Raw genomic sequence first — 25,563 nt, 5'->3', positions numbered from 1 at the left:
TCAACTTTTTGTTTTCTATAACTGGTTTTGATGGCTGCTCGGGAAAGTCTGTATAACACTGCTAAGAGAAAGTCAATGAGTCTCATAGGGGTTAATCAGAAGCTTAATCTATTATTCAACACAGTGAGCAGCGACCTCTTGTCAGTTCAAAGACTAGCACCTAAAAACAGTTATATTCCAGAGTCAGAGCTACAATTCTTAATTCTTGTTGACCCTCCCCATGAGGCTCACATTTTCTTGCCATCCCTATTATATTGTTACTAAGATCATAACAATTTTTCTTTTCCTCTTTTCCTATTTGTTTTTGGGGTTTTTTAATCAGCAAAAGAGTGTTAGACTCTGTATATCAAAATGAAGTTGCTTGGAGTTCATGGGGCAAGCATTCAGTTACACGCAGGGTGGGAAGGAGTTGTCACAGAGATCCTGAGTATAATTGTGGTAATTAAATTAAACCATTGATTTGGATAAGATCCTCCAGGGAAAGTGTGAGGATCAACCTTTTTCAACCCGCTCCCTTTTGATAACAACAAAAAATTCGCACTCTCTTTTAATGGTTCACATTTAATAAGGTCATTTTGATCAGCCTAGTATATCACTTTTCACAGTGATAGACACAGGGATCAAAGGCGACACAAAACAGTGTCTTCTCTCCCCAGAAGAGAGTTTTCAAACAGAGAATGACTGTGTCAAAAATCAGAGGTCAAACAAGAATATAAATAAAAAGCATCGTTTGAATTTGGCCAGAGCCACTGCGTCTAGTTGCACAAGGGCTCTCAGCCAGGGGAACAAGTGGCGCTAAAATTCAGCTCGCATTCTGCCTCTGCCGGCCAAGTAGAGGCCCCGATGTGGAGCTGCATCAGCTGGAGAAAGGGAATTCTTTTATAAAGCACACAAAGGTGCCATCTGTTCCCCAAGCGTGAACCCACACTGCTGCTCTTGCATGCACCCAGCAGGATTGCCTTTTCTAGATGGCACAAAACACATATGGGCTACTGGCCCTGAGTTTAAAAACCAGAAAGTCAATGGAGAGGTTAAAATTTTTAATTTATGCGAAAGCCCTTTGTAACCTGTTTAACACTATTCAGGTGTAAAGTGGGACGGGTAGAGATGATTTGGAAGCTTAGCATGTGACAGGAGAAATGACATTGATCACAAACATTTTCTGCCTAACCCACAGCATATAGAATCCACTTGAGACATCGGGTACCTGATGAGGTCCTCTATGGGAAACCATCTGAGAGCAGACTGACCAGAAAGCACAGATGGGAGTGGACATGGTGGTTCCTGAAAGTCCATTCTAGTTTCAGACTCCAGGGCAGATCTAGCTAGTTGAACAGAAGAGCCTCAGACAGAAGCTCCAGGGTGAGCCTGCCCTGACTTAACTGCCAAACACTTTGATCTAGCTGAGCTTGATGGAGAAAACATCCGGCCCTGGGGGTTCTCAGAGTTCACATAGACAGAAACCCAGGGAGGTTTTTGTAAAGCTCTGTAACACTGTGATTGGGGGATATATACACACACAGTGCTACAAACCCCATAGAAACCTGTACAAAAACTGCAGGAGGATCGGTGGCACTTTCCTGAGAAATCCTCAGCCTGGCTACTATTCCCTGGGGGATAAACGCAGCAAGTAGCCACCCCTCCTTGCTCAGTGTCTCAGAAAGGATGCAGAAAGTTGACCAGACCAGGAGAGGTGACTACCAGCTGCTGGCCTCTCACTCACTGCTGTTCTCCCTGGGGTGAAACTGGCATTTCAACATGTTCTTACAGCCACCCACGTTTGGGGAATACAAAAAAGGTATTTCTCTAAAAATTATCCTTGTCTTAGTTTTGTGGTTATAATATTGCAAAAAAAAAAAAAAAAAGAGTTATATGAGCCATTTCATGTGGAATTTCTGAATCCAAATCCCTAGAGAGATTTGCCTTAGTGCTTTGCTTTGCAATTTGGGAAGATGAATTTCAAGAGAGATTGATTTTAGGCAATTACCAGTGATAGCTTCTTATTCTAACACTGACTATACTATAAATCACCAATACCTGATCAGTGCACCTTGTGATGCTACATGTTATCTGCCCTTTGAACAGCACTAGTGACTGTGGACCCCTTGATTCTACAATAGTCATGGATTCAAGACTCATCCTCTTGATGATGCCAGTTTTCCAAGACTGAGAGTTACATGTGGGTCAACGAAGTAAAAGTAATCTAAAATCATAGTAAGCAACAATTCAGAGAACTTCAAGAAGTGTACTGTCCTGGAAATGTTCACCATAAGAATATGTGCTCCTACCTTCTCCTTAGACATTAATCTCCCAAAAGCAAATCCACTCCTATTGGCAATTGACTAAATCTTCTTGAATCAGTTGGATAAGCAACAAGTGCAATCTTAAGAGCCAAGCCCTAAAGAACTTCTAGTCCTGAAGAAGAAAGTTGGGAGCACCCACTAGTGCTGTGACACAAATCTACCTTTGAAAAAGGAATCTGTGTAACTGTGGAACCAAGTAAGTAACTCATTTGTCTGTTCTTCGAGGTTAAGGCATCCTCCATCTAAAGAGGCAGAAATATCAGGAAATGTGAAATGGGTAGTAATAGCACCAATATAGTGTCAAGGAGGACTCTCGGGAAGATGTGAACTATAATGAGTCTCCTGCATAGGTATTGAGAGAGGGATGGTCTGTGAAAATTAAAAAAAAAAAGACTTTGGAGACTGTGAAAGACTCTACACAGCTCAGGGAAACAGAAAATTCTACTCAATCCATGGAATGCAGGTCAGGCTGTAGAAACAAGAGAGTCATTGGCTCAACTCCCCAAGTCAAGTCAGAACTAACCAGAAACGAGGCTGATCTGAGTCTGGGTGATCCCATCAAGATGGCTCCAGATATAAATAATTCTGACCTTCCTTAGGTCAACCTCATGCTCTTGGGAGAGCTCAGAATGGAGTCAGCCTCCTGGGCATCAAGGGTGAGGCCAGGGAGAGTAGTCATTGATGTTGCTACATTTCTCTTCAGAAGAAAGGAACGGGTTCCAAATATCTGTTTCTAATCATTTGAGCTGCAAATGGAAGCTAAGTTATGAGTGAGGAAACTGGAACATTCTGGCTCCCAGTGAGACCAGATTCCAAGCAGAACAAAGTGAGTGTGTAACATTTCCAACTAAGAAACATTTTAAAGTCTGTAGGACACAGCCAGGAGTAGTTCCCTGAGGGCTCATGGTATTCATCTTCCTCACTAAAAGGATATGGCACCACTCACTAATTAACTGCTATAAAGCAATCGATGCTGAAGTTGTCGAAGGATTGTACTCAAAACGGAAGGTATCTTTTTGTGCCATTTAAGTGACATTTGAATTCAACTGTTCTTGCAAAAAAAAAAAAAGATAACAGTCTCCATTTGGCAGCAGCTTCCAGTTAGATGGTAGACATTAATATTAAGCTAGAAAATGTAATAAACAAATACAAAACCCCATTTTGAAGATCTTAAGCAAATCTAGCAATGAGGTCAGTGGTTCCATATTTGCTGAGCTGGCTACCGGAAAAGTAACAGCATGTCCTGGCCTGATGTGTTGACATTCAACTTGTGTTCTCCAAGGTAAGAGAAGGCTCTGGAGAGGTGGGGTAGTAGAGAGTGTAATGGGGTGGGCTCCTCTCAGAGAATGAGGGGGGGCAGGACGGTCTTGGGTATATGAAGCAAAGGAGGAATAGAATTAAGGGTAGAAGAAGGGAAAAGAAGGAGAGCAGGCTGGCATCCCCAAACCTCGCACACTCTCTGGAGGAGTGGAACAGGTGCTTTGCATCCAAAAAGAGAGAGAACTCCAAAGCTGTGCTAGCAGAATCAGAGCAGAGAAATTCCGATCTTTTTAAAATCATAGTAAGATTTTTAAAATTCAGTTATTTCAGGTCCTTGCGTTCAGATCGCATTGGCTTTAAATTTTCTCACTAAAATAAGTTTATGCACATTCACATTCCCACCAAAGTTAGTGACTGATTTCCCTAATCTCCTTTTGTTCACCAAGTTCTTCTTAATGAATTAAGTTCTTCTGTTTACTGACTTACTTGATCTAGTGTTTCTCAAAATGTAGACTGTATAACACATGGATTTAGGTGATATGTAGACAGACTTTCTTTTCATTTTAATTGCACTATCTTTTAATGAATATCGGAATAGTACAACTAAATCGTCAAACCCATGTGATTTAAAGTTTCCTTTTAATTATATTTGAGGTTAAAAAGTAAGTAAGTTCAAAGAAAATTATTAAGAAAATTATATGACCGATAATTGTGACCCAAAAAAAGGAGATGTGATTAATTGAAGTATGGGAAACGGTGAGCTGACATCCCATCATCCTTTGAAATGAAAACGTAAGGGGCATCCAGAGCAGGATCCAGAATATCTTTGAAAGGTGGGTTCTTTTTTAGCCAACTAATATTGGATTAAAGAGAGATAACTTCAAACCCAGGTCCTTTACCTTCACAGAAGCCTAGTTTCTTTTGATGCTTTCTTTCCTAAGGAACTTCTTTCTAGTACTTACCTGCAGGCTGCCAGGTAGCACAAAACTAACAGAACAGGTCTACACAAACCCATAGCCCCAAATCCACACCTCTTAGCTTTCTGGGTAGAGAAAACCTAGGGATACCACTTAACTTTATAAAACAAAACCAGAGAACAGGACAAAACAGCAAGAAATAAAGTGCCAAAATATAAATTTGCACTACTGACCATCACAACAACAGGAGCTTAGAAAAGGGCCACAGTCATCAGGAACATCTTCATGAAAGTGGGCCATTAGATGAACTTGAAATAATTATTATATATGAATGAATTATTATATATCATCATTATATTAACTGCCATTTTTTTTTGAGTGCCTACTATGTCTCCTGTCACTGGACTAGGCACTTGATTAATAAATGTTATTTTATTCAATTGTCACAATGATCATGCAGAATTAGGTACTATTACCCGCATTTTTACCACTTGGGAGGGTCTCCCTAATATCACACAGCTTAACAAAGTCAAAATTTGCATCATCTGTCTGATTCCAGAATCTGCGCACCAAAGAACTCCATTCTTCTATTGAGGCGGCAGTCAAATTGGGGTACATGTGCTGGTTTTTCCTGACTGGCCCAGTCTGCCCCTCAGTCCTCTAAGCTCCTTTCCAAGCTGTCTGCAGAGTCTGAAGCAATAGTTGGGCTATTTCCTTTCCAGTTGCCATGCCCCACACCATCCTTCACTAAGGAAGTGCTCCTACCCCGAGACCAAAACCAGTTACCAAAAAAGGCATTCTCCTGGTGAGGCCCATCCTTCTCATTACACCCCTGGGGCTCGAGGGTCCCAAAACTCAGAAAGATCCAGGTGATGATCAGAGCATCACCCTAAAAGAGAGGAGTCCACAAAATCCTGGGCTCATCAACATGTTTCTAAAATTGCAGAAGATAATGTACCCCTTCCCATCTTTGGCATTCCCTCTTTCTCAAGATGAGCCTCTCCCAGAACGGAGCCTTTGACAGAAGTTCCCTCTGCCTGGAGCCATTTTCTCCCAGGGATTCACACAGTTTTCTCCCTTTTCTTTTCCAACTTGTTATTCTGCAGTCCCCTTACCCTGCTGTACTTTTTACAGCTCTCATCTCCACCTGAAACTTTGTACACTCATTTACCATCTGTCTTCCTTCTTCCATGAGGGCAAGGACTCTGAGTTGTTCCTTACTGTATCCACGAATACATTGAAGACACTAAATGAATGTTTATTGAATGAATGAATGAACAAAGAAATGGAAGAATGGAATGAATGAGTGAATGAATGAATGAATGAGAGAACAAGTCAGCTATAGTATAAGGCAAAAGAAAACAGAAATAAAACCAGCTAGAAAACTGCAGAACTAAGCCTGAGTCCGAGCTCTGCAACCTGTGACGTTACTATCACTATATCACCATTCTACGTGCTGGGGAATCAACATAAACAAAACAGATAGAAATTCACGCCTAATTGGACTTTCATTCTAATGATGAAAGGCAGATGTCAAACAAAATAAATAAATAATGTATAGTATTTTAGGTAGTAATAAGCCCTGTGAAGGAAAATAAAGCAGGGAAGAGGAATTAAGATACTAGTGAGAGGGAGCCACGTGCAGTTTTTAACAAAGGAGTCATAGAATGCCTTATTGGAAAAGTGACACTTGTGCAGAGACCTGGGGGAGTGACAGAATGAGCCATACAAATATCCCGACGAGGAGCACAAGTGCAGCCTGGGGTGTGTGAAGGAGAGTAAGGAGGCCTATGTGGCTAGAGGAAAGCGAGTGATGGGGAGAGGATTTGAAATTGAGGTCAGGTTAGTAGTGGGGGTGAGGAGGGGGTGATTTGTAAGCTACTGTAAGGACTTCAGTTTTTGTATTTGAGAGGGAAGATTAGAGGTTGAAATAGAGATCACATCTGACCTAGAGAAAAGACCAAGGGAGACAGAAACCTGGATCCCAGTCTTCAACCACAGCCCTAAGAAGTGGGCACTCTCATCTTAAACACTGAAGGCACGGGATTCTGTTCTCCCTCAACAGCCTTGCCCTACAATTCTGCCTTTGGGGAGCTCTGTGATTAGTGAAATTATATCCTTCAAGTAAAACTTATTTTCTCTGACTCTAATATGAATAAACATTCTAATAATTACATTTAGGCTTTCTAGTTTAGAGAATGCTTTATAAACACCCTTTTATTTAATCTAACAACCTCCCAATACAGAAGATAACACCCTCATTTTATAATGAGGTGAACTTAAGGAACTTGTCCAAATTACACACTTAGTAAAAGACAAAGTCAAATTAGGTATCAGGTTTTCTGACATCTTTCTTCTTCACCAGAACTGAGAACCACTCTCTATTTTAGTGATTCTCAAAGTATGATCTGCAGTCCTTTATGGGCTGTAAACTGATCCTAAAATGCATATTCCTTCCCTGGTTTTTATGAGTGATGTACAGGCAATCTCAAAAACTCTGATTTTTATATATGACAGGTTAATTTAACTGTCACTTTTAGGTGTGAGTATGTTGTTAAAGCTTGCTAAAATGTGATATTCATGAATATGTTATTAAAATGTACTGAAGACTCTAATTCTATTTTATACTAAGAAGTCTGGCTGCTGCACAATGCTTGGCAATGATGCAAAGCTCTGGTTGCATATGAACTGGAATTCCCCGAAAAAGTTGGAATGAATGGGGGTCATAACTCACTAGATCCTTGTCCCACTGAAGTGCAGCCCAAAGCCTGAGAACCACTATTCTATGACCAACGTACCACTCTTCTCTTCTCCTGATCGAACTAAGAAACTCCTTCCCAGTCTCTCTCATTCAGAGCACAAATTCAGATTGTAACATAGCAGAAGCTTAGATTTCTATTTGACACAATAATGGCCCCTTGTTTCATCTTAAAGACTTAGGAGGAAAGACATTAGGCGAGATGAGACAGAAAACTCTATCCAACTTCTGTCACATGACTTGGCAACTAGAGCCAGGAAGCAAGGCAGTTTTTAGACTGGGTTTATCAGCTGTGGATTCTAAACTGCTCTTTGGCGAAGGAACCTACCTGGAGGTAGAACCACGTAAGTAACTTGTTTTTCTTTATTATGACCACTATGTTTGGCAATTATCTTTGTTAAGTATTTTCCAAGCTTGGGAAACACTTTTCAGTTGTTAAAAAAATCCTTCCAGCTTGTAATTTAGCAAGGAATTGTTTGAGGGACAGGGACTGGGTTTCTGATAAAATCCAGGATGGGATGTGTGCTGCTGCAGTTAATCTTCTTGGTCCACTATCCTTCCAGGAGAGTCTTTGTTGTCTTCTTTCTACGTAACTATCTTTAGAGAACCAGCTTACTTAGTACCCGTGCCTTTGCCATTTACAGATCTAGGCCATGACCAGACCTGTACTATATAGCATATCTAGTAAATGTGAGATGTAATGACACATATGTTAGACCAAGAATTCAAAGACCAAGTTCCAATCCTCTTTTGCTGACAAGCTCTGAGACTTAACTTCACTGAATTCTATCTAGACCAAATGATTTCCAAGGTGTCTTCCAGCTTTAGCACCCTATGATCCTAAGTACCGTCCATACCAAATCTCAGGGACGATCAAGTAGGAAAACCAAGGAAGTCCAATGGTATAAATGTCTTATCACCCAGTAGGAATTTTACGATTTAATTAAAGAGCCCCTGGAAAAGCAGCCAAAACTCTCCCTATGCATCTATTAATTAGCCCTTGCATGACCACAGAGGTTTTGACAAGTGATCACTGAGGCTCCTTTCAGTTCTATCATCTATTACTCTGGTTCAATGGATGGAACTCCGGATACCAGAGGATGGGACTCAGCTCATCCACTCACTGTCTTAACTACTCTTAGCTTCAATGACTTCATCTGTAGGATCTAATAATATGACCTCGTGGAGTTTGTTACAATAATGTTTGTTGAGATAGTATGAATACAAGCTGTGCATAAGTAGTAAAGTACTTGTGCAAATGGTAGTCATCTATAATTGTTACGATCCTTTGGATAAACTCAAGTGTTTTGCATCAATGGCTTTTGCTCCAACCATCATGTCCTTCTACCTCTAACTGAGGCATTGTCCTTTGTGATTGACTTAAGCCTTAAAATTATGTGTCTGCTGACAATAGCCATTTGGCAATTTTTAGCAAAACCAAAATAATTCCTTTCTCCCTATGAAAATGTGATCCTGAAGCAAGAGCTAGAGGTAAGAGATGACATGTGGAGGAGAAATAGCAGAAAACTTAGGACTTTCCTAAAAGTTAACATTCAGAAGACAACACACATCAAACAAGCTGCCAAAATGTAATGCTTAGATCTCAGAAACTCTTGCAAAATTCTAAGTCTCTAGCTAAACTTGTTCTGCTCTATCCACCTCCTTCCAAACAAATGGACTAGACTAGGGGCAAATTGGTAGCAAAGGTTTTTATAATGATGCCTGAGGTAGTGCTTTTATAGAACCCCTCATCTTCGGAAGGGGAACTCAGCTCATCGTGGAAGCAAGTAAGTTCTGCTTACTTCTCTCTGTATATTCCCTTGGAGTTGCTGCGGCATAGTCCTGAATGAATGAAACATCTTGGGAAGTCTGGAGGTTCTAAACTGAAAATTCATTGGAGTTTGTTATTGTAAAGAGTTTGGGTAAAATTTGAGAATAAATTCATTATGTTTCTCTTAAGAAAATATTCTATATATGCTTGGAAACTCTGTTCTGAAGATTAGTATTGATGTCTTCTACTGCCTAACTAAAGCCCTTAGTCTGGCCCCCCAGTCAGGGACTGGGACCAGGGAAATGGCAAGGCCTAGATGATGGGAGCCTCTCCACTATTTATGAAGGAAAAGAGTCATGGCCATGGCATACAGACAGGGAGGGTTAGAAAAATATTATTAAAGAAGGAGTTAGATCAAGAGAGTCTCCTCTCCTTCAAACAACAAAAGCCAATCTTGCCCTTGTCTCTTTTTACTGAGAACTTGCAATAAATCAACATGCCTGCCTCAGACTAAATGATCCACCAGGTCCCATCCTGGTCTGGGTCTGCTGAGAGCAATTATGTGCTCACCTCCCCTGCCAGCCCTGAATCTGAGGACTCTGTACAGGGTTCAGGAGCCTATATCCTGTATAGAAGCACAGCCATCAACCTCAAAACAGTGGAGAACCAAAGGTGCCTTCCCAGAGACATTGTCCTCTAGTAGTTTGTTCTAGTGCTTAGAAATTCAAAAGCTATACTCAGGTAATTTGTGTAGCTGCCAACAGTCAGTAAGTAGGACCAGTCCAGAAAACAAGAGTCTTTCAAAAGCTTTCCAAAATGCCAAGTCCAGTGAGGCAGGCATTATCCCTTACGTGGTTAGATCTGAGGCTTTTTTCATTTCAAAAGAAGTTAAAAAGTGAGGAAAGGTACATGAAATGTGGCGAGGCCGACAGTTTTGAAAACAACTGGTAGTGTCAACAGGGTCTACGCCTTTCAGAGAATAAAATAAACTTACAGGGGGTCCTTGATCGCCTGTTGCTTCCAGGGAAATAGTGGAATTTGGAGAGTTTTTGGTTTTGGGTTTTGGGTTTTTATCTTTGAGGGGAGAGAGACTAGAGTAATGAAAAGAAGGACAGAAACAGAATTACGCTGCAGCTGATTGCAGTCTGATTGATGTTGGGCAAATTGCATCTGAGCAAAAAGTATTATGTTTCATTTTCCCTTTAAATCATTTCCACTTAAACTCAGAATTATCAGCAGTGCTAGAATCAAATCTCTGAGGCTGTGCCTTTGGGAGTCTTAGGGAAGAGGAAAGAAATGAAACTGATGCTTAGCCCCTCTGCCGGGATGCTGACTATGCTCTCCAATAATGCTCCATTTACTTCTCTGGTTTTCTCTTTCTGCAGTGATTGAGTATGATATGATGGTGTGAAGCTTACATAGGGGGAGAGAGAATTTCAAACCAAGCCCCCAATCCTTAAAGTTTTGACAGCAAATAATGGCCCTATTCAACTATCATTCCCTTTGGCTCTAGCCCTAGACACTTGATTTTTGGTGATGAGAGGCAGAAATCCATAGGGCCCTCAAGTTCATTTTCACATGATTACTATATGCTTCTGAAGTTTGTATCTGGATCCAGAGTCAGGAGAAATTATAAAACAAAAATAAGCAATCCAAAGCAAGTGCTGGCTCTTCTGACCTGCGTTCATGACACACAGCACCACTGGGCTCACCTGGCTGCTGCCAATTTCTTATTCAGCCGTCAGGTCTTTAGAAAGCCTTTCACTAGGCTCAGGGAATTAAAAAGCAGATTTGTTATTATTGTGAGACTCAGTCTGAGTGATGGGGGAGAAATTAAGCTTCTAATCAAACGGCAGTATTTGTGACCCAAGAGAAGGGAACCAGAGCATAAGAACAAGACCTGTGTCTAAATACTCTTCATTCTAACATTCATTATAACACATGTCAATATTCATTGCCCCATCCTTACTCCCAGGCTATTGTGTTCTTCTTAGAGATGATTCCCAATAAACTGGAAGTTAAATTTTCTATCTTGAAGGCAGCTATTGGTCACCTGTCACCCTCTTCTCTGGCTCTATCTCAGCCTTGTCCCCGTCCAAGTGCTTCTCGGCTAGGGATTTCATGTTCATATCCTAATTCAGCAGCTAAACTATTAATATCTTCAAAGAGAACTGAGACTCTGTGCACTCAGTACCCTGAGCTCATCAAGGGAAGCTTTGTAGTTCTCCGTGGGGTCTTTGGCTGGAACTCAGGCTGGGGAGGCAGGGCACAGATGTTCTAGCCCAGGCTCCAGGGCCAGCCCAAGGCTGGTTACTTGTGAAACAGTGTCACAATGTGCTCCTGGGACACCCGGCAGATGATTTTTGGAGCTGGAACCGAACTCTTCGTGGAGCCCCGTGAGTTGATTTTTCCTCCTATATTTCTAGGGATAAACTGACTCTTGCGACTGCAGCTGCCACTCAGTTTACATTACTTGAGAAAGTATAACCAAGAGATGTGGAGTGAGCCAGAGTGGAGACACTAGGCTGAGCCACTGAAGTAGCTTTGTAGTTAATTTAATTTTTAAAAAACATATATTAAAACTATGTCTCCCGCTTACTTCTGAAATCTTCAGAGCAGCCTAGAAAGCACAAAAAATCTAGAAGAATTATACTAATAGTTGAAGCATACAGGTAAGGTGGAGCGGTGGCAGAGACACTTAGCCCAAATTCTCCAGGAAGTTGCTTTATCCTTGGATATCCTTTGGCTAAGCTGACTAAGCTGCATCCTGAAAACTAATGTCCTGCAGCTTGGAAGATTTAGAAAAGAGGTGGTTAACCTGGTCAGCGTAATAAGGTAGAGCCAACTTATATCTTAGCGTTCAAGTTAAATTCCATATTGGCAAATAGCCTTGAAATTATGAGTGACATTTGTTATAGATATTGCAGTTCCTAGGGAACCAGCAGGACTCTAAGAGAATCTAAACCCTAGATGATTTCCAAGTTTATAAATTCAGAAAGACTGTTCAGGAAATGTATACACTTCTTTTCGTATTTTTTACCAGCACATAACCTTAGCATGGCTTGGTATTCACTAAAAGATAAATCTGAAAATAAAATAACAATTATCCAAATAAACCACACTTTGAAACACATGTTGAAATGTAATTACATTTGCGGACCAAGAAGAAAGGCTAGAAATTCTCAAAAGATAAATAATTAATTAAATCTTTAATTTAAATTTTGGACTACGATAATGTAAATGTTTTACAATTTCAAATTTTGGTTTAGGTCCAATTTAAATAGACTAGGTTACATATGGCAACTATATTGCATGCATTCCATTTTTTAAAAAAAGCTCAATTCGGTTGCTAGACTTTTCTTTGGTAACCATAATACCAAAGAATAGATTAAATAAAATATTTTTCTTTCAAACTATTGTTTTGAACATATAGACATTGGGGAAAAGAGTCTGAGAAAACTATATTACCAAGTCAGGGCACTATGCTCTATCTGAAATACTGACTAACACATTCAGAGCTCAATATCATAAGTGCATGACCTTCTTCAGGCATCTGTGTTGTCAGCTATATTACATTGTTCAAATTATTCAAACCAGGCCTCTCCAGCCCAAAGTGATCGTTGACAACTGCCTTTGAATTTATATTTTAAATCCCAAGCAAACCACTAAATCAGACTAGGACTGGAACATACTCTTAAGAAACCAAGGAGATAGGGTTGTTTCATTTTTTCTTTTTTACTGGACTAGTTTCTTTCTCTATAATGTATAACTCTCTTGAAAGTCAACCAAAATATATTTCAAACCAAAGTCATTATAGTGAGCAAGAAATGTCACAGTTCTGAAGGGAAGTGAGCAAACAGAACATGTGGTTTCTAAACCGTTACTGCTCGGGTTATCAGTGTCTGTTATCAGTGGCTTCAGGTATGCCAGGAAACAAAACAATGGTTTTCTCATATAGGCTGAAAGTAGGTTCCAGAAGAACTTTTTGAGAAAGTCAAATCCCTCAGTCTAGAGCTAAAGCCAAAAATGTAAGGAACCAGATTTCTAGGAGTTTTCTGCCCTGAGTGACTGGAACAGAACTCAGTCTTTTATATGAGCTTCCCAGAAGAGGAAAAAATGGAAGTGATGGTAGTGATGAGGGGCTTCTCTGAACAGCTGATCTCTGGAAAAACTCTGATTGGCCATAGTCTATTTACAAAGTGGTGATCAGCAAGAATTTCCTGATGAGCAATCGCTCCATCTCGACCAGATATAACTGATTGATTTGGTTAAAGCTTCACAGATGAAGTCCAAATCCAGATTCAGGATAGAGCATTAGAAAAATAACTCCATTTTCATATTCATTACTATGCCCTTTTGTTTAGCAATACCTTACGTAGACTGTAGACTGTAGTAAATAAAAGTACACTGAAATTCAACATATTTGTAATATGATACCAAGAAGCTAAATTCATCTAAGTTTTGAATATTAATAGCCATATTCACACTAGCTAGTAATATTGAAAATCAGCCATTAAGCCTATGATTGGAAGTATATCCAGATTACCATTCACAGGTTGGTTGTCTTTCCTGATTTCAGACCTTTGAAGGGCTCTTTATTTAGCAGTTATTTGAAGGTAGCCTAAAAGTCCAAGTTTTCACAGACACAAAATCTATCACAACTCAAAAACTTCAATAAGTCATAATGAGAGAGAACCATTATTACCTCCCTGAAAGGCTTTCGATTTTAAGGGCGGGGGAAAAATGTGTATAGGAGTAGCAGATAGATGATAGTCCAAGGTAAGTCATGAAAGGAGAGAAGGCTAGGAAAAGACCCAATTATTAGAATGAACATTCCACAGCTCCACTTAGAATAAAACAAGAAAAATAAACTTAAACTGGTTTTATGTCTATAAGGACTCCCTGAGAATGATAGTTATTCTCTGATTAAAGATGCAGCGGAAACTGTAGCGTAGACTCTTACAAAAGAATAAGTATTCACCTAAAGGCAGAGAGATGTACCACTTAACTTCAGTGGGTCCCTTCCAGTCCATAAAATGGAGGTGACACCCTGAAGTGACCCCAACACTACCATCTTCAGAGCATCTGAACCAGTTATATAGTCCTTCTCAGATCTTAAATTCTTTCACTGGCATAATGCAGAGCATGAGCACCTGCCCTGATCTCCCTCCAAGGGCCCATCTATTTAGAATAAACTAACCAATGCAGACAGGTGTTCAGCCTGACCTCAATTGTCCCGATGATTAATTAATAAAGCATAGATCATGGAAATCCAGATGATCTAGAAACTTTTTTGTAGTTGTTACTTTCCATCTCTGCTCCCGGCCATATCTCTTAGCAGTTTCTAACTCAAAGTCAAGCTGATTGCCTTTAATTCCTGCTACCTTTGGCCAACCATTCATGGAGGCGCTAACAAGCCTAGGTCACTAACAGGAAGCAGAAATGACTGGGTTATAGTGTTTGGCCCCAGGGGAATTGAGATAAACACCATTGTTTAATACAACATATTGTGAATAACCATCTCAAAAAATAAATTGCTTATATTTGCAGAAAGTCAGCCTCTTACCGAACCATCCGTTTTCATCATGAAAAATGGGACGAGTGTTGCTTGTCTGGTGAAGGATTTCTACCCCAAGAATGTAGCTATAAGTCTCCAGTCGTCCAAGAGAATAGTAGAATTTGACCCCGCTATCGTAGTCTCTCCCAGTGGGAAGTACAGTGCTGTCAAGCTTGGTCAATATGAAGATTCTAATTCAGTGACATGTTCAGTTCAACACAACAATAAAATCTTGTACTCCACTGACTTTGAACCGAATACAACTTCTTCAGGTAGGTCATATCTGGCCTCAAGGGACTGGGATTGTGGGGAAGAAAACTTAGGAGAAAGGGAAGTTGTAGATGTAAACTCTTGAGAGATGGCTCTCAATATGACATCATGCTAGAAACAAGACTTACGCTCAACTATAGCCCATCATTGACTGGGAATTGAACTCTGCATTTCTGAGCTGTAATTTAAAATAGAGTTCATCTGATTTCATCCCCATCTCTCCTCTTCACCAACAACTGTCTCCTTTAGACGAATAGCTATCTTATTACTAGGCTCTGGGTTTGAAATCCATGTGTAGTACAATCTAGTGTGAAGGCCAAAACAAAGGGCAGCCTCTCATGGATTAAGAAACCTAGTTCTTCCTACAAATAAGAGGCAGCCTGGATGTTAGCCTCATGGTATAATGAAAAAAAACCAGGATGGTAGATATGTTGGCTACATAAATAGCTGTATGACCTTAACCAATTACACTTACTTAAAGTTTACTTACTTAAAGTCTTCTCTGGCTTTAAAACTTGAAATCCTTTGAGCCTCTTGGTTGCCAAGGTAAGCCTGACCACTGATGTTTGTTCCAGATGATCTAAAACAAATGGAACCTGAAAACATACAGCAGACTTCAAAGAGCTGCCATGACCCCAAAGGTAGGTTGAAATCAAAGGATCAACTTCCCAAGTGAAGGTTAAAGCAAACTCTGTAAATGTCCGATGAAGCCAAAAATCACCAGATTTCAAAAGTAAACAAAAACTATACCTGAGCCCAGTTGGTTCCCTCTGACTCTTCCAACTGAGCTTGGGCTGCAAACATGGGTTTTCAAATCTTGTCAGGCTGGGTGTGAGCAGCAGCCTCGGGTCACTGAGGGCTGTCTGGCACCAAGCTAGGCTTGCAGATCAAAAGGGATAATGGTGATTTGGGTGTCAGGTCGTGAGCCCAAATCTTGGAAGGGAATTTAGTCTCCCGCAAAGCCACAATCTTCACTCTTGTTCCACCACAGTGCATCCCGGGAAGGTGAACATGATGTCCCTCACAGTACTAGGGCTGCGAATGCTGTTTGCCAAGAGTGTTGCCATCAATTTTCTCTTGACTGTCAAGTTAGTTTTCTTTGAAGGTAAGAATTACTTCCTTATTATTCCTTCCTCCATCTGAACTATGCTGCACATGGAGAAAAGGAGTTTAGGAATGGTAAAAGACCAAGAGGCATTGGGAAGGGAAAAACACATAGAGACATATTTCAAATTAATAAAGTTGGTCATCTCAGATACTTGACATAACACACTCTATCTCCTGTTTTCCTTTTATTTCAAACTAGACTCAAACCCATCATCTGGTGAAGGATTTCACCAAATAGTAACCCTAACCCTAACCCTAACCCTAACCCTAACCCTAGCATAATGTAATACCAACCAATAACCCCCACCTCCAACCCAAAAGCTAAAAAATTGGAGTTTAATAAAGAGAATTTGTTTTCTTTGTTATTTTGTTTATCTGGCCAACGGGCCATGAGTTATTTGCAAAGCCATCAATAGAGCCTTACTGAAGAATATTCAGGGGGAGCAGAATCTGATTTTGCTCAGATGAAAGAGATGCCCACTCCCAATCCTTAATCATAGGACTTCAATGTGTAAACCAGCCTAGCTTTGGGGTGAGGCTATGCCCCCATTAGTCATGAATAGCCCACTACTAGCTACTCAGGGTAATATGAAATTGAGGCCGAGATGTTACTTGCCCGTTACTTGTATTCCCTCACCAGTTAAACTTAGATATGAAATTCAAAGCTGGGTCTAGCTTTGCCTATGAAACTCTTTCTCCAATACCCCTAAATACTCCTCAGTCCCAGCTTCTGATCTAGGAACAACCCTAGACTTAGAGTGTTGGACTGATCCGATCCACCCTGCAAGCATAGCCAGTCATTCCCAAACAGGTGATTGTTTTACCAACAGTACCAAGGACACAGGCCATGTGGCTATATACAAAGAACACTAGACTAGGAGTCAGAAGATCTGAGTTTTAGTCCTGACTTTGTCTCTGACTCACTACGTTACTTTAGCAAGTTTGCTATACCTGTCTGGGCCTGGATTTTTGCGTCTGTAAAACAAAGGAGTTAAGAATGACCAAAGGAGGACAACTGATAGTGACCAGGTAAACAATTGTGTAGAAGAGAAATGTGCCACAACAGATTAATGATGTCTGTAGTGGTACAGCCACAGAAAGTATTGGCCGTCCCCAGACTACATGCCACTACCATTCCTTCCAGCACTGACGGTCTACGATGATATATCAACTTTGACAACTTTCTTTCACTTGCAGGCTGACCAGCATGAGAAAGCTACACTCCATGAAGGAAACTAAAAGCCTACCCAGATACTATCTCTTAGGCTTTGGACCTCTCAGTGATTCAAGTTATTTTCTCATATGCTTAAATGACTGCTATCCAAACCAGTTTTCCTTTGAAGGCAACAAACCCAGCTCATCCTCCAGCCTGATGGAAAAACAAAAGTCCTGGGGGGTAGGAGTTTATGGTCCTAAGTGCTTTATATGCTGCTTTATAAATAGATATAAAGATACAAAGGGATGGAGGGCTCGTTTTTTAATTCCTACAGCTAATACGCTTTGAAAATGGTGTTTTGTTCCTTTCACTTTCTTTGCCTTCAGAAGTAGAAAGTGGGAGCCAACAGGTCCCCATCTCCATTCTCCAAGAGAAAAGCAGACCCTGGGGGAAGAAGTGTAGGCGTCCTTTACCTAAACATGAAAGGCTCTGCTCTACCCAGCACTAGATTTACCCTAAACTGGCATCTCATTCACAAAAGTACTTTCTGCCCTCCCACTACTTTCCAACACTCTTCATGTAGGCAATGGGGTTTCTAAAATCTTATCTAAATATCTTTGAAGCTATTAGTAGAGATCAGAGTAAAATACAGAGGAAATGTACTTCTTTCTATTAATTGATTTAACAAACATGAATTGACTCCAAGTTCCAGACACCATCCAAGTGTTTTTGGAGAGAGGGATAGAAATGAGATCCCTAGATTTTCCTGTAAAAACGGCATTTTTACTATCTCTTGCCTACCAATCTGTACGCAGGGAGTTGGAGGTCACCGGACACTGACTCTCACCTGGGTTAGTGTTGATGGTTTTCTGCCATTCTTTTCTGACGCTATCTCTGTTAACATTTATTAAAGCACATTGTGTGTGCCTTGCCTCCGGCTTTCCTCATTGTGACTACCGCAGGGGAAAAGTGGGTGCCATGAACTAACTCACTGTTTGTCAGACAAAAGCCAAGCTGAGCTTATAGGTCACACCGCAGCTTCCTGAGCTTTGAGCCTCCTGCTTCAGGGACCCAGCACCAGGTTTCCTGCTATTGGAATTCCTGTTACAGCAATAACAACAGCAGAGCCCCCAGTGTGGTCCATGGGCTCTGATACTCCCATCCCAGCAAGGCCACAGCTGTTTCCAGGAGTACCCATTCAGGTAGCAGAGCCCTAGCAACCAGTATTGTGGTTTCCTCAGTGCCTACATGGGGTGTCGAGTGAGCTTATGAGTGAAGGAGCACCCTTCACCAACAACTCCCTTGCCATTGCCACCTGCAAACTCCTACATCATGTTCTCACAGGAGGCAGTAGCACTCTGCATCAATGGATTTAGGACAATCTAGATGGATAAGCCAGGTCCATCCAAGTAAAACTATGAAAAGATTCCACACGACTTCTCCTTATGTACATAATGAATGTCTGTTTCCAAAACATTCGCTTCTGTTACCTTGGGTCACATGAGAACAAAAAATAATTACATCCTCATTTTTCAGATGGAAAAAAAATATGCCACCACCCCCAAACCCCCAAAAAAGGCATGTACCTTGTCCGAAGTCATTCAGGGAGGCAGGGATGTTGCTGGGAGCAGAACCAAATAAGAGTGCCACCCAAAGTTCCTCTACAAGAGCACACTGCATCCCCAAAGCAAGGACAAAGTGTTGATTTGAAGTTCAGCTATATGAGATTGTCTAAATATAGGATTGTCTAAATATAAGCATATGAAGGAGCCACCCTCTGGCCCACTTTGATCATCAGAAAAAGAAATCCTAGCATATCACAGGACCATAGATTCTTTCCACTAAAAGGAGCCTCCAGAAAAGATTGAAAGCAGGAGCCAGAGGGAAATGTGGCTGCCTTCAGGTCTAGGGGCCATCAAATTGTAGATTGTAGTTTCCCAGAGCTTTCTCCTGCAGCATCTCATTTAAGTCCCACAACAGCCCCATGGGAGTTTCTGAAAGAACGCTCAGTAGGAGGCAGAGCAGAAGCCTCAGAGGTTGGGTCATTTGTCCAAGGCCTTTAGCAACCTCACCCCATGTTCCTTCCGTTCCTCTCTATAGTGACTGCTCTTCGCCAGCCTGTTTTTTCATTTGTTTGTTCACTTGTTTGTTTTTTTGTTTGGGTTTTTTAATTTTATTAAATTTATTGGGGTGACATTGGTTAATAAAATTATATAGATTTCAAGTGTGCAATTCTATAACACATCATCTGTATACTGCATTGGGTATTCAATACCTAAAATCAGATCTCCTTCCATCACTATATATTTGATCCCCTCTACCATTTCCTATCTCCTCTCTACCCAGTTTCTCTCTGTTAACTATCATACTGCTGCCTGTGTCCATGAGTTTTCCTTGTTTGTTCATTTGCTTGAAAGCTCAGAAAAACTGCTGTCCAAATCACCTACTGATAAATCAGCTGCAAGATAGGGCCCTAGAAGAGGCCAGCACAGCACCCCTGGCTCTGTCATTAACCAGCTATCTGAGCTTGGGGACATCCCTCGCCTCCCTGGGCTTCAGCATATTTCCTATAAAATAATGTCTGAGGCTTCTACTATTTCTAAGATTACCTTTAATAACTCTAAGAGTTGTCTTATAGCAGAGAATTCAATGGAAGGAGAGGAAAGAGGGACCAATTCCCAGGCTGAGGGTGCATCTATTTCAACATAACTTAGTTGGTTTCCCCTAGAGATAACTCTCTCCCCTGGAGATACCACTGAGCTCCAAACTCAGGGACTTTGAAGCTGGGATTCTGGGATTCGCAGACAGCTTTCCAGGAATATCTCAATGCTCTTCAGTGAAATAAAAATGTTTTCCAAATAAAGTAAAATGAGGGTGTCAAAAGGCATCCAGGAGAAATAAGGTGGCTGCACAAGAAGACAGAAGAAAAAATGGTAATTTGGGGGGAAACTTTTTAAATAAATAACTTTGTGTCTAATTTGATTCTTAAAAAGAAAATAGAGCAATTCACAATAATGGATTAATGACATAGACTAAAATAAAGACACTTCTGGTGGGTTCTCCTTAAACTGGCCTTTCACCTGCACCCAAACAGCACACGCGGCACATTCTTGTCAAGCCCCACTCTGTACCAGGTGCGACCTGGGTGCTGAGGACACAAAGATGATAATCCCTCAGACATGTAGCTCTCCTTTCCCTATCACAACCACTCAGATAACAAGAGGACACCAAGTCAAAAGTGGGAAGATGCTGTGCTCCATATGAAACCAGGTGTTCCCCTGGATGTGACAGGCATTTTATTATTCAGCAGCCATGTTAAGATACCTCTAAAGGCCAGGCTGGAACACAAGTGCCCAGGAAGAAGGATGCCACATCCAATGACATGAACCGTCCATAAAGGTAGCTCTGTCAGGCTGTGCCCAGTTTATGTGCAGACTTTCTGGCCACCTGCATCACCATGGGCACGCATGGCATAGTAGTAAGTGTCTCTGTCTTCGATCATCACTGAGGAGATCACCAAGTAGAAAATTTTGTCGGTCTTCCTGTGCTGCACAGAAAACCAACCCCGGGTAAAAGCCACTTTAAGGACCCACCTGCTCTCCCTGTAAAGGATAAACTGGAAGGAATGATCTGGACTTCTTCAGCACCAGTATAAATGTGAATTTGAGAATTCAGTGTGATAAGTGCAGAGCAGCATCACCTCACTGCCACTTGCCACTGTCTGGTCTGAGGAACTCTGGGTCACTTTGTTACACAGCATGCCCTTGTCTGTGAAGAGAAGAAATGAGGAAATAATGAAGTCCTGCACTTCTTAGCCACTGGGTCCAGCACAGGCCCAGCACAGGGAACTCAATGGGCAGAGACAGGAGGAAGACACAGAGGTGAAAGTTTAAGGCAGAGAATAACTGGCAACTCAAGTCTGAAAGAGGCCAACCCATTGAAAGTCAGAGAAAGGAAAATGGAGTAACAGACCAAGAGGAATGGCAGCAAATGACCGTACTTAGAGAAAAACAAAAGGCTAAAGCCCATAATACAAGTCATCTTCTTTTCATATCAGAGCAGAGGATATAGAATAAAACCAGAGTCCTGAAATCTCTGAGACCATTTTAGGGCTTCTGATGGGACAGAGATGGGAGGGAAATGAGAGGAAATAGGCAGCCCTGACAGTCACATGACTGAATTAGCTCTGACCTTCTGAAGCAAATGCTACTAGCCAAGGAAACGTTGTTATTGTTATTTTGGTCCTCAATCCATCTTGAACTAGTTCTTTGGTAAAACGCAATAAAAGTAAATTACTTAAAAAAAAAAAAAAGACAAATAGAAACTGTAAGCCCAACAATCACATGCTTAGATATCAAGTTGCTATAAAAGTGGCCAACCTCCATTTCTGTATCCTCGGGTCACAGAGCGGGATACCAGTCTGTGGTCACACTCGAAGTAACGGTGTCACACGGCACTAGAACAGCTGCACGCACTTGTAGTACTCAATAAATGCAATACATGAAAGTACCTGAGACTAGTCCCTTACTCCTCTGTGTAAAGAAGGAGGGGAAAAAAGAGAGTTGGACAAGATAGATTCAAAAATCTGTCCCAGCCCTGAATTCTAGAAATCTTTTATTTCTGCCGCTTGAGGAGTGCCCTGATCCTGGGAGTGCTCACTGCACTTCAGTTCTCCTCAGGCCTTTTGCAGCGCCCCCTTGGCTCCGGCTAGAAGATTCTCCCCCAAAGCAGAGCTTCCCATGGGTGAACTGCCGTGAGTGGACTACAAGCTTGCAGAGACAGCGCTCAGTATGGCAGGTGGGGCCTGGGGGCTAGAGCCCCTGTGGCCAGCCCTCCCAGCCACGTGCCATACAAATACTGTTTTCTGCATAAGTCGGGACATGACAACAGTTGGGAGGCACTGCCTTAAAAAGTAGAAGATCGACTAACTCACTCCTCCAAACCTAAGAGTATTCCTAAAAGTATTTCAAAAAATTCCTTTGTTTCTCTTTTCCCCATTTCGTCAGTAAGTCCTGTCACTTCTACTGTGAAATAGGTCTCCAGTCCATTCATTTCTTTCATCTTTCAAACAACATCATCACTGGTCAGGACCACTGCAAGAACTCCCTGACCGGTCCCCTTGCTTCTGCTTCTATCTTTGGACAACCTCTTTTCCAGGTCTTTACAAAACGTAAATCAGATGATGTCAGCTGGACCTTCTTTCCTGGGCCTTTATTATCCTGCAAATGGTCTGACCCCTGCATCCTGTCCGGCCTGCCCATATGTCCTCTTCCTCCCTGTCTCACTCCCTTCGCCTGCAGTGGCCCTTCCTTCTGGTCCTCTAGCCTCACTTTTCTCACTGCCTGAAACTCTTGTCCCGATTTTTCACAAATTTCAACTCCAAGAGGCTTTCCCTAGCCACTCCAAGTAAATTAGTCACCCATCCACCAGAATCACCCTCAATTACATCTCTGTCTTATTTTCCTCACATCACTGAAATCATTGGATCAATACACATTTGTTATTTGTCTTTCCCATCTCATCCCCCAAAACACACACCATAACATAAGCTCCATGAGGGCAAAGACCTTGTTTATCTTTTCACTGATATATCCCCAGCCCTAGGATTGTGTCTGCCATATAATTAACAATCAATAAACATTTGCAGAACAAAGGAATGCAATTTTCTCCACTTAAAAACTCACCATTGGGTTGGAGAAAGTTGCCAGTTTATCTGAAATTCACTTTCACTGGCTACCCTTGTACTTTATCTGGCTACCCTAGGCCTGAAGAATATCAAAAGTGAACACCAGGCAGTCCAAAGTCCCACTGTGAGCACTCCCAGGACCTGGATGTGGAAGAAGAAGGCTCAGGGACAGGGGCGTCCCCATCCTCGTGGCTGCTGCCCAGGCCTGCACTGCCACCTGTAGGCAGGGGTCCCATCCATAGGGACCCAACTTTCTGCGGGCAGAAGGCTATTTCAGAGCTTCCAGTTCTCTGACAACCATGGGCTCTGACACCCTGGCTCCTGGTGTATCTGTCCCTGCTTTAATAGTGTTTCCCAGCTGATATTTATAAGAGAGATGAGTGTTCCCTTCCTGATCTAGGCAGTAACCATTTTCAAATTAAACTGCTACCTCTCTTCTGACTGCCCCACATCAATTATGTCTCACCAGACCGAGAACAAAGAGGGCTTCAGATACCCTCACGCAGAGGGATACACCTCCTATCTAATGCTATACACAGAAGGTTCAGACACTGAGATCTCCTTGAGGTAGCAGAATCATGACTCTCTCCAACGCAGTGTTCTTCCAACACTCCTTGTAAGGCACCCCTTCCTGAAGGGCACCTCTCAGAACAGCAGCTCAGTAACATGGCTAAGAGCAAGGTTCTGCCATCAAAACAGAGTAGATTGGGGAGAGAAAAAAAATGGTGTAGATGATAGAGGCTCTGTTGATCCCTCTGGTGACCAAATCAAAATTGTGATGAAAACAAGGAGCAGCAGCAAGAAAAAAAATTGCCTGGGATCTAGATGAACAAGCCATACGACTAGGGAGAAATCCAAGAAAGCACCCTGCAACGGCAGAAGGTAGGACGGGCGAAGACACGGGGCTGCCTGGTCTCGAGCAGCTAAGATGGAGGCGGCAGCAGCAGCGGCAGAGGCCTCTTAAAGGAGCCGCGTCCACAAGCAGATTTTCGTGGTGACAGACCTGCTCACTCTGAGTACTAGTGCCAATTCGGCTGCACGCAGGGTCACCAGGGACTTACAGGGAGATAGTGTCAGAGTGAGGGCCGAGGTGAGACTCGCCCTGTACAGAAGTGCCAGCACTATCCACTGTTCTCTGTTGAGCCCTCCACCCTCCCAGTGTGCAGACACAGCGCTGCCATAGCTGTGACACCATCAAACTGGATAACTCAGAGGATTCCCTGAAACCCCGCCTCCCCCAACTCCCGGCCCCACCCAAGCCACATCCAGGTGTATCCTCAGCGAGTCAGGTGCTCCTTGCTGAGACTCACACTGGAGGCAGCCTCGAATTCTGGTGTGGCTTTTTGAGGCAACTATAAGCACAGCGTCTATGGATTGCTTGCTGAATTCTAACAGGTGGCCCCGGAGAGGTAGAGGCTTGGGCTAAGTTTGGTCTGCAGCTGAACCCCGCTGAGGACTGTGCCACTGGACACCTACTTCACAAATTCATACTAATAAGACCGGGAGACTTAGGAGCTTTGCTTAGCACATAGAAACAGACACAGAAAGGCAGCTAAAATGGGACGACAAAGAAGCGGAAATTGTATGAGAGAACAGAACAGAGATCCAGATTTAATGTAGTCAAGTAATCTGACAGATGCAGAGTTCAAAATGCTGGTTATACAGATGCTCAATGAACTTTTGAGAAGTGATAAATTCAACAAAGAAATAAAAAACATAAAAATGGAAGTGGAAATTATAAAAGGGAACCAGTCTTAAATGAAGAACACATCATCTAAGATGAGAAGTATATTGAATGGAATAAACAAAGGAATAAACAAAGTGAATAAAGAAAGGGATCAAATGCCCTATTTAGAGGACAGGAAAGCCAATCAGGACACTCGGAATGGCAAGAAAAAAGATACCAAGACAATAAAAATAATTTAAGGAGGATATGAGACACTATTAAAACTCCAAATATTCCTCTGATCAGCATAACTGAAGAAAATCAAAATGTTGAACAGCTGTGTGAAGAAATAATGATGGAAAACTCCCCTAACCTGGGGAAGGAAATGGACATAAAACCCCAAGAAGCTCAGAGAATTCCAAAAATCAGGGATCCAAAGAGGCCCAAACCAAGACACATCGTAATTAAATTGCTAAAGTTTAAATACAAAGAAAGAATATTAAAAGCCGCAAGAGAAAAACAGGTAATTACTTATCAGTGAATACCCATAAGACTGGCAGCTGATTTCCCAAAAGAAACTATACAGGACAGAAGAGCTTGGCAAAAAAATATTCGACAGAATGAAGACCAAGATATACAACCAAGAATAATTTATCCAGCAAAGCTGTCATTTAGAGTTGAAGGACAGATAAAGAGCTTCCCAGACAAAAATGAGCTAAAGGAATTTATCACCACCAAGCCAGTATTACAGGAAATGTTAGAGAGACCTCTTTAAGAAGAAACGAACATGTATCAAAAACAAGAATAAAGAATGGTAACAATTACATTCCTATCAATAAGCACCTTAAATGAAAAAGAATTAAGTAGTCCAACCAAAAGATAGAGTGGCTGAAAAGATAAGCAAACAAGACCCCTACATGTGAAAAGGAAGGGGTTGGAAAAAGATATTGCTTTGATGGACCTAGAAGGTGTTTAAGTCAGACAGAGAAAGATAAACATGATATAACTTCACTTATATGCAGAATCTAAGGAATAAAAAGAACAAACTAATCAAAAACAGACTCACAAATATATTGGACAATTTGGTGATGGACTGAGGGGAGGGGTGTTGG

General features: G+C 41.7%; 1 gene segment (V, D, J or C); it reads left to right on the top strand.

Moving 5' to 3' along the window:
- The window catches only part of LOC120594076 (T cell receptor delta constant-like), a 35,706-nt gene extending 17,679 nt beyond the window's left edge, over positions 1–18,027 (top strand). The window contains 5 exon segments of the C gene segment in view: positions 7,515–7,582; positions 14,560–14,838; positions 15,412–15,477; positions 15,828–15,941; positions 17,141–18,027. Of these exon segments, the coding sequence occupies positions 7,515–7,582; positions 14,560–14,838; positions 15,412–15,477; positions 15,828–15,941; positions 17,141–17,145 (532 nt within the window).
- Positions 18,028–25,563: the final 7,536 nt, after the last annotated feature.

This window comes from Pteropus medius, unplaced genomic scaffold, assembly GCF_902729225.1.
Source record: "Pteropus medius unplaced genomic scaffold, Ma_sr-lr_union100, whole genome shotgun sequence".
NCBI lineage: Eukaryota > Metazoa > Chordata > Mammalia > Chiroptera > Pteropodidae > Pteropus > Pteropus medius.
Note: the sequence above shows the minus strand (reverse complement) of the source record. Positions and strands in the feature narration are given on the sequence as shown.